Genomic DNA, 14,380 nt, shown 5'->3' with positions numbered 1-14,380 from the left:
TCGAATATAAAAAAATAGTTTGATGCTGTCGGGCTCAGATTCTGAGAGGCTTTTCCTTTATCAAACAATGTTTTTTTTTGCCTCTTATTTCGTGGAAATATTGATGTTGATGAGACTTTCTCCAAAATGATAACCTTTTTCAACCTTTATAATTCCACTGTCGAAAATGAGCAGCTAACATTCACAAATGACATTGAAATAAATTCCAGTCCAGCATCTGGTTTGAGGTGATTCCTCTGGAACCTGTTGGAAGAAAAATATCCCAACTTCAGAAGATGATCTTTAACTTAACAGAGCTATGTGGTTCCTCCTATCAGTATGAGAGTCAGGGTGAGGAGGCGCCATGATGAAATGGAAGCTGCAGGATCTTCAGAATAAACAGGTCATGATGCTAGGATACTGGTTATCCCTCTGTCTGGACACAGGATCAATAGAACCAGTTTAAAAGCTAAAATGAATGATTATATGCCAGACATGGAAAACTGGGATGCACTCCATGCCATGATGTTCAGAATTTAGGTCTCATGGCATCTCAAGGTGTCAACATTGCAGCCAGTGGGCTGAGGGAAATACAGCTCTATTTTGTAGCAATTCAAGAGCTACCAGCTTTTATCGCTTCACAAAAAAAAAATAATCAGCTAGGGCTGAAACGATTCCTCGAATGATTCGAGTACCTCGATTACTAAAATTCCTCGAGGAAAATTTACCTGCCTCGAAGCTTCGTTAATTTATGTTTTATTAGTTAGCGCACGTGTTCCGGCCGGGACTTCATTTGCGTTGCGCGGAGCTCTCACTTCCGCCTCTGAGTTGTTGACAAAAGCTAAGTCTCAGCGGCATAAAGTCCAATCTTCAAGATTGGCCCGTGGGAATTTTATTGATTGATGATAATGCCCGACTTTTTATCGTTTTTGGGGAACCAATAAGCATCCTTAAAATGACTGGGGGAATGCCTGGAGTACGGCAGCATTTCTCCTCCGGGGCTGCTGGTTGAAAGCGAACGGCGGGAAGAGCGCTGAGGTGAGCGGATAGCCTGAACAGGGCGGGCGGCTGAGTAGCTGATGCTTACCGTGTAAATGTAGCTTTACCGACGAACCGCACAATAAATTTCATATCCCGGTCTGAAGAAACGGGTGGCGGAGCGCATCGTACATGGCTGGTAGATGAGTTTCTGAGTGACCGTATTGCTTTCCCCGTGTTCGTCCCCCGGTCTAACGGTTCGTCAGTCCGCTGGTCTATTTCCTCCCCTCCACCCCATCTTCGTTCATTCGCCCTCTCCTCCCACTCCAGGCGGCATTTCCCGTATTTTCAAACCCAAAGCGTGACAGGTTAGGTGGCAAGGTGAGTTTAATTAATCTATTAAACTCACTGAAGATGAATACATAAACTAAAAGCTGGATTGTAGACATTTTTATAAGCATATTTATGAGCCTGCCTCTTTGTTATTAAATTCAATATAATTTCAGATTTTTCTATAACTTTTCTTCTGGTTAACTTAGAAAGTGAGATATTATTGTTACAGGTTAGTTTTCTAAACTACAATAAAGCAACTGTTAGGGATGCTCAAATATGAAAAATTGGACTGATATTGATATCTGATAGTAACACCGGTATTATGCCAGATTTACCAATATTTCATTTTATAATTTTTTTTATCCGATTACTCGATTAATCGTAAGAATAATCGATAGATTACTCGATTACTAAAATATTCGTTTACAACAGCCCTATAATCAGCACAGAAACTCAAATGTCACAGCAGGCTCAGCAGATAGACAAATATTGTTCCTCAGTCAGAAAAGTAACTTGTGATGTGTGAAGTTGCCAGAATTTGAATATCTGTTATACAAAGAAAAATAAATCTATAATTCATATATAATACTAATCTAGATCAAGTCCAACCGCACAACATTTTAGAGGACTTTCTTCAACTGACAAGCTTTATGTGGATAGGGATTTCATCTTCCAGCAGGACTTAGCATCTACCCATACTTGGTATCAATGCTTGCTTGAATAGCTATGCTACTGGTCAACAAACTGGTCATTCCTGATAAAAACTGTTGAAATTAAGATTAAATTATTCAGCCCCAATAATAGACATTAGCTGAACTCTGTTATTAAAGTAACCTTGGCTCTCTGAAACCCATCAGCAGAGTTTTTTTTTCTAATTTTTAAAAAAATGGAAAAACAATGAACAACTGCAGATTTATTGAAAGCACCTATAAAACATTTTCTGATGTGTATTAATACTTTAGTTTATTTAATACTTGGACAATACATGACTTAAATTGAACTGAATATTTACAAAAAATATCAAGATAGAAATATACCTTACCATACATCTTAGTCAGGTTATTTTTGTGATATAATCTAATATGTAAAACCGTTAAAAAACAAAAGGGTATGTATATGTTTCCATGACTTTAAAAGGACATAACTGCAGATGGAAAGCTGCATAAATGACCTCACTGGCCGTGTTTGTTTTAACAGCATTCTTGTTAAGGATATCAGCTCCACTTTAGTTTGGTTTTCCTGTTATAAAATGAAAATATGGAAATGCATATGAAACCTTTACACAGTGGCCAGCGATGCAAATACTGATGCAAATGCTTAAGGGTTTGAACAGCACCCTGTATCCTTAAGTGAAGCACTACAAGTCTCCTATGTTGCAAATTAAAGGAAGCCATTTGCAAAACAGGACAAAGTAATGAAAAGAGTCATTTCATAAATTGGTGTCATATTTTAGTAATTCATTGAAAAGTTGCCTTGTGATTTAATTTAAAAGAACCCTACTACAATGATATTGGAGAATAAATCTTATGAAATTATTAAGATTGACCCCAGGTGTAAAATCCAAAATAAGCTTGTTTGTGGGTAAATGTTTCATCTTAAGAAAATTGTAAACATTTAAAGCAAGGAAAAAATAACATTCTAAATAATTATTGCCCTACAGAAGAGAAGAGCTGCCACCCAGGCAAAATAAAAATAGCACTATATCATGTTGGACTGGTTCAATGTAACAATGTTCTTTTTCTAACAATACACTTACAATATGCTGTCTTATTAGAAGCTATAAATAGGTTCATGATCATTCAATATATTTATGATGCAAGAATTTCATACTTTATTACCTTGCATGGGTCTGAAAATGTCTCTTGGTTATTAGAATCATAACCTGCCTGAACGTAGTTCTGGTGGTGTAGTTCAGAGCTTCCCCTGCCCCTCTGGATCCCATTGGTACCTCAGTGGGATCAGACTCATTGTTCCTCCTGGAAAGCACCGTCTGGTTTAACTTCCTTCTCAGTTTGCATATGGTTATCAAAGTTGTTCAGCAGCAGCAACATTTCTCCTTGGCTCAACCCAAACATGAAATAGAAGTATGAAAGCTTGAAATAATCCTTGAGACCACATCACATTCATGATCATGATCATGATTATGATCATGAACGTTCATATTGGTTCAGAAGCAAGAAAGGGTGTAGCAGCCACACACCAGGGCCACATTTAAATCCCAGGTGTAAATCATGCATTTAGAGCAGGAAGCTTGAAATCCAATCACTCGATACTGGTGTAAATGCTAGTGCTGAACAAACCTTTGTAATACCAGACCTTGTTATATTGTGTGGTTTGTTTGTGTGTTGTATCTGTGGGTTGTTAGAAACATAACCCGCATAATAACGTTATACAATCAGTAAAGTCTTTCTGAAGGGCCCAGGTACCAAATGTATATTGTATAAACATGATAGCACAAATCTATATTTTTATAATAATGAAGCTTTCAAATTGTAATATGATGTAGTTCTATTTTTTCCTCTGAGTTGCAGCTCTGTGCCTCCTCACTTATCTGGGTGTATTCATTGGCTGATAAAAAGTAAAAACAGTTTGTTGGTTAGAAAATGCCTTAAATGGCCTGGCAGCGCACCTGTGCAGCAGGGAGCGGTGCTTCTCTGCAGAGGGAGGCGCTTATCTGATTGTGGCTTGGACAGGCAGCACCACATATAAACTGATGAGAGGAAAACTCAGCAGCAGAAGACTCTTTGGTCAGGAACTATTTGCACCACTATTCAAGTAAGTAAATTGCCTCCTCTGCTTTTTCTTCTTTCTTTTTATGTGCCACTGCATCAGTTCATGTTGAGGAGCTTAATTATCACCAACGCTGCATTTCACAGTTGGAAACTAATTTGTTCTTCAAATCAGTCAGGAATAAATAATCACAATTATTACAAATAACTAGCAGGGATGTTGCATAATTCAGAGAAGCAGCATTGTAGCAAGTTTCAACTCTGTTACCCGACTTTGTACACACACACTCACACTACCAGTGGTCCATTGTTGATTGTTGTATGTAGGCTGATATATATATATATATATATATATATATATATATATATATATATATATGTATGTCAGTTGAATTTGATACAAGCTATGATTGATTTTATTTATTTATTTATAATCAGTTTTACTTTACAAGTTGCCCTGCAGGGGGTCTGGCCTTTGTCTTTCTTGCTGATGGGAGGTGAGATGACCCCAGTGTCCACTTCTCGAGTGTCAGACTAAAGGGCTGATGTAAGGTTAGACAATTAACCTGTTCTGACTTTACTTGACATCAGTGACCCTCATTCATATGCCTTAAATATACAGATGGAAGTTCGGAAAAGGGGTTTTCACTTCTGTGATATTAACAGGGTGAATATAAATTTAATACTAGCTACTGGAAATTGTAATGATAAAAAAGCTGCCATTACTTGCATGTTGCATATTAGCCTTGTTATTAGCCTTGTTATTAGCCTTGATCGCCTTTATCAAATCTAATATTTGATTAAGTATTTCCTTTCAATAGTATTTCCCTTCCGTTTTCAGAGCCTTTGTAGGAAGCTGTAATGTTTGTAGAACTTGCCCACTGTGTGAAAATTGGTATCTTACCAAAATTGGCTAAAGCTGCATGTCAAGATAACTTGAAGTGAAAAGGCATTTAAGTTACTACTATATAGATGCATGTCAGAGTAACTTCAGTGTTTAAAAACTGAAATTTTGGAGAAATTAAGATTATAAGGATATTTTTTTTTCTTTTTGACAGTGGTTGAAACACAATTGTCTATATTTGAACGGTTACGTTGTTCAGCTACAGACTGGAGTGCATGGAAACTGTAGATCTCAAATTAATGCTAACAACTAACTAGCTCTTTTGTTGTTTGTGCTTCATGCAGAGAATATAGCAGCATATTTCTCTACTTGTTTGTTACCCTCCTCCCCTTTCGCTACAAAGAAAAAAAATATATTCTTAATGTGTCTTCTACTCCTTAACCACAGGACTGCAAAAATGTCTTCCACTTTGCAAGGAGCCATGGAAGACCTTATCAAGGTCTTTTACCGCTACTCAGGAAATGAAGGTGACAAGTACAAGTTGAACAAGAAGGAGCTGAAGAAGATGCTCCAGGAGGAACTCTCAGAATTCCTGAATGTGGGTTTGAAAAAAAAAAAATAAAATAAAACTGCCAATCTTTTTTCAAAGTGCTAAAACTTAACTTGCCACTTTGAAAAAAGATTGGCATGTTCATGTAGAAACAAATGCATAATTTTATCTTTTTGTTCCTCAATGAGGAAATTTAAACTCCAAAAGTTATCTGAGTTGTAACTTCTCACAAACTAAATGATCTTGGAATGGATTTTTCTCTTTTTTTTTTTTTTCCTGTTGAGTAAAGATTGACGGCTTGTTTTATTTATTTGTTTTAAGGGTTCAAATGACCCCGGTATGGTTGAGAAGATTATGACTGGCCTAGATGACAACAAAGATGGTGAAGTGGACTTCCAGGAGTTTGTGGTTTTGGTCGCTGCGCTGACTGTGGCTTGCAACGAGTTCTTTGTGGATTGTCTTAAAGAGAACAAGGGCTCAAGCTAAGCTGGAAAGTTGGTTCATGACACTGAATCTGACAGGATCTACAAAAGCAGAAGTGGTGTAAATCCTCACACATCATCTTGGAAGATGGTCAATAATTTATATTTACCTGTCCATCATTGGTCTGCCATCTTTAATAAAACATAGTGTTTAACCTGTGTCCATGAGTCTTTTTTGTTAAAAAGCTGTTTTTCTTTATCTACAACTTGTAAAAACTTGGTCTGTGTCTTTTTCATGCATTTCATCAGATCTGAATGGGCTTTGATCCTAAAGGAAACCGTACGCACCACCAAGGGTAAGGAGAGGAACTCTTCTCTGCCTCTCAGTCTAACTAACAGTTGTTACTGGAGAAACCCTGTTGCACTGAAGGCAGTGTCAGAAAGAGAAGGGGCTTTTTAAAAAGACAGAGCCCCAATTTTAAAGGATCAATATTTCATTGAAGTTGTGTTTTATACATACATTTTTAGAACAACTTAAAGTTAATTGATAGTCCCATTATGTGCCTGGAAAATACGTAATACTACTACACTTAACACAACAGAGGGTTTCTCTCAAAGAAATGTCCTAAATATGCCCATGACTGCATCGCTGCAATGTAGAATGAATCTGATTTGGGGGGAGGGGGGTATAATGGTTGTTTAAAACAAAAGAATAAAACAGTGAGAATGCACCCACAACTTTACCTGTCACCTAAAATTTGGGAAACAGTTTTCTTTTTATGTACTTTTTATCTTTGTAAATAAGGTAATAAATCTTTACTCAATTTACTGGAATAATTAGGTCCACTTTTTGAGCTGAATTAATTGAGGGACCCAAAGGTTTAGTGATGTAACGCCAGTTTAAGGGGCATTTAATGCAACGTGCAGCAAAAAGTGTCTTCCATCAAAGCTCGAACAAAAGCTTTATTCTGTTCCTAAACAAAGGTATATTGTACAAAAACATAAAACAAGGCCTGTATAACAAACTAAACCCCATACTTGGAAAGAATGGGTTTAAAATTTCAAAAACTTTCGGGCTTGGTTGAACAAACCCAGTAGAGTGATCTTACAGCTGCATACCAAGCTAACATGTTGTGCAATAGGGCTGTTTAATGCTTTTTAGGTACATTCTGTACATTTACCATTAATATGAGCTACTATTGTGTTTTAATTGCAGTCTATGTATTGGATATTTTGGAAAAAGAAGTAATCTAGTCATTTGAAAAGACTGTAGTGATAATATTACTAAATACTGGCATGCTAATGCTATTACTAATAATGCTATGTTTTGATTTTTTTATATTTATATATGTTCCTTTTAAACAAGTTTTTTGTTTATTTTATTTTTTTGCTTTTCCATTTCAATTTCCTTTTATGTTCATGTAGATTTTAACAAAGCCCAAATTGCTGCCTAGTTAAACTGATCTAATCTTCACCTGAATAAGGCAAAGAAGCGACAGATTTAATTTACACATGTTCAGACTGGTTTGAATCCTAACTTGTAAAATGTGATCAATGAAAGGGCTGTTTTGAAGAAAATAATGCAAGTTTACCTCAAGGTTGGAAAAAAATAATAGTTCAACATGCCCAGCAATCTCCCTATGCAGAACTTCACCCAAAAGCTGTTGGTTAATGAACAGGAACTATCTCAGGCTCTTCCTGGGGTAGATTTCTCCTCAGGAGCTTTTTTTTCCGTTTACATTTGCATTAAGTGACCAGCAGATGGCGACAAAGACTGTATGCTTACCAAAGCTGAAAACGACGAAAAGGTACTTACTGTGCATTAACAGTTTTAACAAAACTACAGTCACGCTTAGAAAAAGTTCTAAAATAATTTGATGAAGTAAACTAATTGTCATCACACTGTTATAGTCATCTATAAAACGTATTAATATCTACTGTCTGATATATTTACAGATGAAATAAGCAAAATAGTAATAGTACAAAACAAAACTTTACCAATATAATGGTAAGTGAGAAACAATTTTGCATACACAAATAACAGTGTTAAGCTACAGAGCAACAGTTTGTCCTTAAAAAGGAAACTTTAAACATTTTCAGAAAATGTTGCTGTATTGTACTTTACTACAAATAGTTTTTATTTGCTCATGCATGTGTTGGCTTACAATTTTGCGTTAAGCTCATGCAGAAAGCAAGACTATGTACTGATCCAGTTACCCATTAACAGACTGACTGGGTCATCTTGTATTACCTTACTTCTTTTGTTTGAGGTCAGACCTTCTTCTGTGGTTTTACTGCTTCAAACTCTGCTTTGTGATATAAAAGTTTGTGACCAGGACCAGCTCTTTGAGTCTGAGAGAATGATCAAAAGAAACCACAGACTGAGGCTCGATTATCCGTACGACAGAAGGTGGACAGTCGGAGAATCACCGTCATTCTTTCTGGAACGGTGAGTTTTTTGTAAAAAACAGGATGTGGACTGAGCTACCACATACAGCACCACAACACAAAATAAGTTTTAAACTCTATGAAGAAAGTTGGTATTTTCACATCCTAGTGCTTAAATGTGGCGTTGAACCATCAAAAGGTTAATTGAGATTAATAATTCTTTCCTAAGAATACATTGAATAACTGTTAAAAATATGTCATATCAATAAATAAGGGGCACACCTTTCAAACCCGCTAGCGACAAGAAATCAAAATGGTAAAAAATGAAGCATCTCCTTTGAGAAAGACGGAAACTTTGACATTTGGAATCTGCTCCGTGTTATCAGACCATACTAAGATTAAAACTACTTGAAGTGAAAGAGAGTTATCAGGGAATCCCTCCTGTTTGCACAGTTTCTGCAGTGAAAGATGGACTTGGACAAGCAGTGATAGGAATTAAGTCAATGTTTACTTCTCACCTTTCTTATCGAGGTGGAAGTTTGCCCTCTACCAGACAGAGCGCCTCCTCCTCCCCTTGCCTCTCACTTTAGTATTCCAGCTTTTCTCTTCATTGCATGTTCAGCTGTTGAGCAACTGATTACGGCAAAGTGTGAGAAGTAGAAGTTGAAACCACAAAGAAGCAAAATCCCATTGATATAACATGCATAACATTTATGTATGTATTATGAACTTGCATTGTGTTGGGACCCATTAACCTTTTCCACCAAGGTTAGCCCTAATCCTGAATGTAACTCATATTGATACTATATGTTTCTTATCTTTCTTTCTGGCTCTGTCTGGTGACTCATCTCTCATCTACCTGTTGCTTCATTAAGGAACTCCACCTCAAACATTGCAGATATACATATGTGTTTGCAAAGTGATTATGTGGGTGTTCTGGTTGTACTAGAGGAATGCCGGGAGATAAATAAATTTCGTTCCCAGAAAATATCAAAGATTCAACAGAATAACAATGTCCAAGTGAGAACATTTGAACTTCTTTTTTTCTTTACTTGATTAAATAAAACAAATTCTTTAGTTTATTGGTGAGAAGATTAAAAAACACCTAAAATATAAAATTATTGTTTAATTTCTATTAAAAATAAAACAAAACACAATTTTTGCCTGTTATTTCTTTCAACTTCACAGTCTTAAATTTGGAAACAATTCATAGCTTCATTTCAGCTCAGTTCAATACAGTTAATTTTTTTTATTGCACCATTTCATAAGAAAAGTCATCGTCAGAACAGAGCTGTCACGTCTAGCACCAGTTTGCTCCAGATTATATAAGATAAAGACGGTTATTAGGACTCGAATCCCAGACATCAAATCTACATCAAGTCTGAAGTCTTTTGTGAATTAATTTCAACCAAAAATGGTTCTAATCTTTTAGAATTAACACGACATATCTACAATTTTATTGCACTTGACTAAAATATTATTTCCCCTGCTGCTCCAAAACACTATCTAACCCCAAAACTAATGAATACTCTGAGATGTGATTTATGCAACATTATCTCCTCAGGTGTTTTATCACACCCATCAGTACAATAACGGAATGTCAAATTCTGTAAACAGTAATTTAGTTAATTTTTCAGACGGCACGTAGCCTTTCATGTAAAAAATGAAATGTTTCCTTACCACAGCTTCCACGACTTTAAGAATTTGCATTTTGTTGAAAAAAAAAAAAACCCAACAAATTCTAATTTGGAATATTTTTAATTTTTTCTCAATACCTCTTCATTTTTTTTTTTGCAGTTTCTTCTCTCTACTCTTACTAAAAATAAATGAAACCTGTTGTTTTGGCAGCACCAGTTTGCTTCCCTAGAACAAAATGTAGAATAAACAGAAAATAAATGATGGTAGAAAATATAAATCTGTAACAGTCTACTCATGAAACTGGGGCACAAGATGATGCATGCATTACTGACTCAAGGTGATGCGTCACCTTGAGTAAATATAGAACTTTTAATGCTTTGTAAGTCTGCCATTCATGATATTATGCCATTCTCAACAACTCCAGACCCCACTCCTTTTTACGTCAATTGCGCCTGACTGTTTCTACGTAAGAGTGTGTCTGACAAACTCAAGCAGTCAAGACAAAGGCACGCCATCCCAGTGCAGACAGAGAGTCTGCAGGCAGAGTGAACACAGATAAATTATACTGACTAATGGCTCATCAAACTGTCACAGTGAGCTCAGACAATGCACGCAGCACTGTCCAACCGCAGAATGTTAATAACAAGATGAAAACACAAAGGTAAAAGGGAAGGTTATACTTAAAGTTCCGGATGTGTGTCACTCAGGTTTTGGCAGAGAGGCGCCACCATTACATGTGTTGACACTGAATAAACGTGAGTATGTGCGTGAGTAGGTGAATGTGAAGCCAGATATAAAAAGAAAGTACAATAATAATAACACGAGGGGAACTAATCCTATTCATGTTAACGCTTCATAAGATGACATTTAATTTTCTAATAGTCAAAGCTGAAGCTAATTTTTAGGCACATTATGAAGGAACTAGTTAGACTTGCTCATACTGTCTTTATATTTAACCTCTGTTGGATATGGGAAAGAACCAGTGGTGGGAGTTCAGTCATCACTTATTAGGGGGTATTCAGGTCTTCTTTCAATTTATATAACATCTTATTAAAAGGACTATGAACTATACATGGATGTATCAAAAAAGGTTTTAGCCACTTTCAGACCTCAGTATATCTTGATACTGATAACGGGCCAGTGTCTACATTTGAGGAGTAAATTCTTCAAAAGTAGACACTCGACTTGGCAGCACCAACCTTGTATTTTTTTAATCAGCAGTTTGGTGCTGATTAAAAATGTTTCAGGTGCAGTATTAAATATGTGCTCGTTGAAATAATACAGTGTTTCATTTAAAAAAAAACACCAAAGTGTGTGGGCTAACTGGAAATATTCAGATTGATAAGTTTGCAAGTGGTGTCAGAACTGTTCTCATTTCTGTTTAAAACATTTTTCAAACCACAGATATCTTAACAACAGTTTGTCAAAATTTATTACAGCAACTGGCTTTTTATGGCGGACTGGTGACATAATCATCTTGAAAAGAGGGAAATAAGAAATATCAGGAGTTTATTACAAACAGCTACTGTAAAACCCGTAATTTAAAAATACCAACAAAAATACCATCATGATATTTAGGACCAGATCAGCATGAGAAATCAGTATGTCTGCACTATTATTATTTTTATAAAATTGGGGAAGTGCATTACCAGCTTGGATATCCTGTAAATTAGGAGCAAAAACTGATGAGAAGCAATGGGTTTAATCTTTGATTTCATAAATACAGTGGTCTGTCTGTAAATTTGCAAATGTGGCTTGTTTTACAGGTAAAGACAGGCTCTTGTTCTGATGGAGTATTGTTGAGTATTTTTTAATCTCAATTTCTGTTTTTATATGACTATTGCTTACAAGATATGCAACATAAATTCACATTTTTCCCTTTTGAGTATTCAGCTGGCTTTAATTGACTGATTCTTGTTTTTAATTTAAACATTACACAACTTTCTAGCTTTGGAAAAACAATGTTGCAACTACAGTAAGAAGTCTGCACATAAATGTTAGCCCTGAGCCTCAAGGATTTAGGGATTTAGACATTTGGTTTCCCCTTGAACAGAACTTGTGGAGAGCTTTTCTCTAAAGTGTAAACCAGCATTTGTTGCTGGGAATTTCCTAAGTGTGAGAAAATATGCAGAAAGCTGTAAAAAAGCCAACATATTTTTGCTTTGTGATGTGACAAGTTATGGGTAACCTCTAGGACATACATTATACTTAACAGCAACATTCTGTGAATGCAGTGCTTCAACTAATATTTGTGTAAATAAGAAATGTAAGAACAGTGAAATGACTTTGGGTCTTCCCCTTAAAAATGACCTTATGAACCTGTGTTACAAAATATATTCATCCCAACCACAGACGTTTCCAGAGAAACACTTTCAGCTTCTCAACAGGCAAGTGATTCTGCTTTGTCCAAATATGGTAAACCGTGATTAATCAAGTAGGTACTTTCAGAATTATTTGGGCCTGTGTTCAGCCACTAATGCTAAAATGAGGTTCATGGCCTTTTAGTTGGCTGGAAGGAAGCAATGACAAACTGATCCTGTGAGAAGAATTAAGTTTGTTAAACTTGTGGTTGTAAATGGAATGAACTTAGATACCACATGTCTAGTCATTCTGATCATACTTATTTTTTCTCTGTAGCCAAAATTCACTTATCCACACTCATACTCTAATACACAAATTGGTAGACAACCTAGGGGTAAGTTTCTTCACAGACTTTAACTTTCAACCTTTTCAACTATCAGACACTTACATATAAAAAAAAATCCCCTCTCACCCTCCGCGGGTGGTCTCCTTTTCATCCTCTGAGCTCGGGTCCTCAATAACACCATATTAAAATAACAATAAAACTGCGACATTTTGTTACTTGCCATATCAGTCACAGACTATAACTTGACATCAAGATCGTCGAAGGGAGAAGAGTAATAGAAGTAAAACATACTGCCACCTGCAGGAGGGAGCTTGTATCACTTAGGTGTAATGTTTTTGACTATTCTTGCAGAAAATGTGCAATAAACTCACAAATATCAATAGCGTAGAAAAAACTGGGGAGATCTGTTGATTTTGCTTTAATTTCCTCAAAAAATGGAAGCACTCGATAGGGATGGGGTAAAGCCGTAGCACGTTCACATTTCTGCAAAGGAACATTACAATGTTCAATGTCTGTTCCAAAAATAATTTTCATGCTTGATGTGTCTAAATAAGGTCTCCTTATTTACAATGAGGATAATCAATAAGGTATATACAAATTTCTTCTTTTTTTGCAAAACAAATCAAATGGAAAATGCAAGTTACTTCATTCGCAAAGAGAAAATCTCTATCTCTAAAAGTCTGGCTCAAGTCTGTCAAAAGTTGATATCTAATTTAAAGTTATGTGGACTTTCAGATTATAACAATGCATTGCATAATGTTGAATACTACAGAGAAGATGTGCAAGAATTAGAAATGTAACAACTGCTCCTAGTTTCAAGGAAACATATTAACATATTCCTAGTTTTATACAAAAGTGAAATGATGCGTTTCCTAGAAATTGTATATAGTCTTTGATCATTAGGGAGCTTGAGACAGCCAGTCTAGTCCCGTCTCCTTTTTCCCCCTGGAATTTAGTGTTGAAGCTTCTTTTGTTTAATGTATCTTCTTTTACCATTCAGATACAACAACCACCTACTATTAAGTGAAACTATATACTCTTGTGTCTGAAATGTAAAATAAATCACTTTACCTACACTAATTGCCAGTTTCTACATCCTGTTCTTTGATCAAATGCTGATTAACTCAAAAACGTTCTGCTATCTTTCTTTTACTTCCTGTTCACTTAGTTTTGAAAAGTAAGATTTGTGCCACGAGCGGCTTTGTTGTCAGTGACAAAAAAAAATACAGGGCAACAAAAAATACCCTATTGATTAAAGCTTGCATTTTTAAATTAATAAGGTTTAATATGTATCTAATAAAGACCTGTTGAGCAGAAGTAGCTGCATCTGTTTAACTATCACATTAATATAAAGACTTTTGTCCATTTCTGTTGCAGGCTGTTAGCTTTTGTTTTCAGCTGATTAAAGCTACAATAAATTGTCAAATCTAAAAACATAGATCCTAGATTTTGTAGTCAAATTATGGAAGATCAAGTAAAGTATTACCTTAAGGAGAAACAATTAGAAACATCGGAAGAGTGTGAAACTTATCAGTTCGAAGCAGCAGACCAGGTCTGAAGGAGTATCACGTTTTCTGTCATCATTGTGACCGGTCAGCAGCTCTCATTCAGGGCAAAGTGAGGCCACTAATACCCCTGGGGGGTAGGTTTCTGTGTGCGGCCAATACAGATGGTTTTAGTAGGTTGCTTAAAGACTGATGGAGGCTGTCAACCTCGCCGGCCTTCGCAATCCTTGCCAGAGTCCGATGCTGGGCAGAACTCTTACATCCAGTCTGTGTAAATGCGTGTATTATCAGGAACGGAGGGCATCCTAGTGACGAACTTTGACCCTCAGAAAGGGGATCCGGACAAAGGAAGTTGAACAGAGAGGTG

At 36.1% G+C, this 14,380-nt stretch overlaps 1 protein-coding gene across 1 annotated transcript; it reads left to right on the top strand.

Annotated features, from left to right (window-relative positions):
* The first annotated feature begins 3,956 nt into the window (after positions 1-3,956).
* On the top strand, positions 3,957-6,050 carry s100a1 (S100 calcium binding protein A1). Its single transcript, XM_014991352.2, has 3 exons — positions 3,957-4,065; positions 5,311-5,461; positions 5,735-6,050. Exons 1-3 carry the CDS (start codon positions 4,004-4,006, stop codon positions 5,897-5,899), a joined length of 378 nt encoding a protein of 125 aa, XP_014846838.2. The 5' UTR covers positions 3,957-4,003; the 3' UTR covers positions 5,900-6,050.
* Positions 6,051-14,380: the final 8,330 nt, after the last annotated feature.

Source organism: Poecilia mexicana, unplaced genomic scaffold (genome assembly GCF_051168715.1).
Source record: "Poecilia mexicana isolate PSO_F unplaced genomic scaffold, ASM5116871v1 scaffold_16, whole genome shotgun sequence".
Classification (NCBI taxonomy): Eukaryota; Metazoa; Chordata; class Actinopteri; order Cyprinodontiformes; family Poeciliidae; genus Poecilia; species Poecilia mexicana.
Note: the sequence above shows the minus strand (reverse complement) of the source record. Positions and strands in the feature narration are given on the sequence as shown.

What these genes read in the sequence shown, in the direction of transcription:
- s100a1 (XM_014991352.2), top strand. Translation starts at nt 4,004, where the DNA reads ATGAGAGGAAAACTCAGCAGCAGAAGACTCTTTGGTCAGGAACTATTT. An exon ending in CTATTTGCACCACTATTCAA is followed by an intron (nt 4,066 to 5,310) that starts GTAAGTAAATTG and finishes CCTTAACCACAG; the next exon opens with GACTGCAAAAATGTCTTCCA. An exon ending in AACTCTCAGAATTCCTGAAT is followed by an intron (nt 5,462 to 5,734) that starts GTGGGTTTGAAA and finishes ATTTGTTTTAAG; the next exon opens with GGTTCAAATGACCCCGGTAT.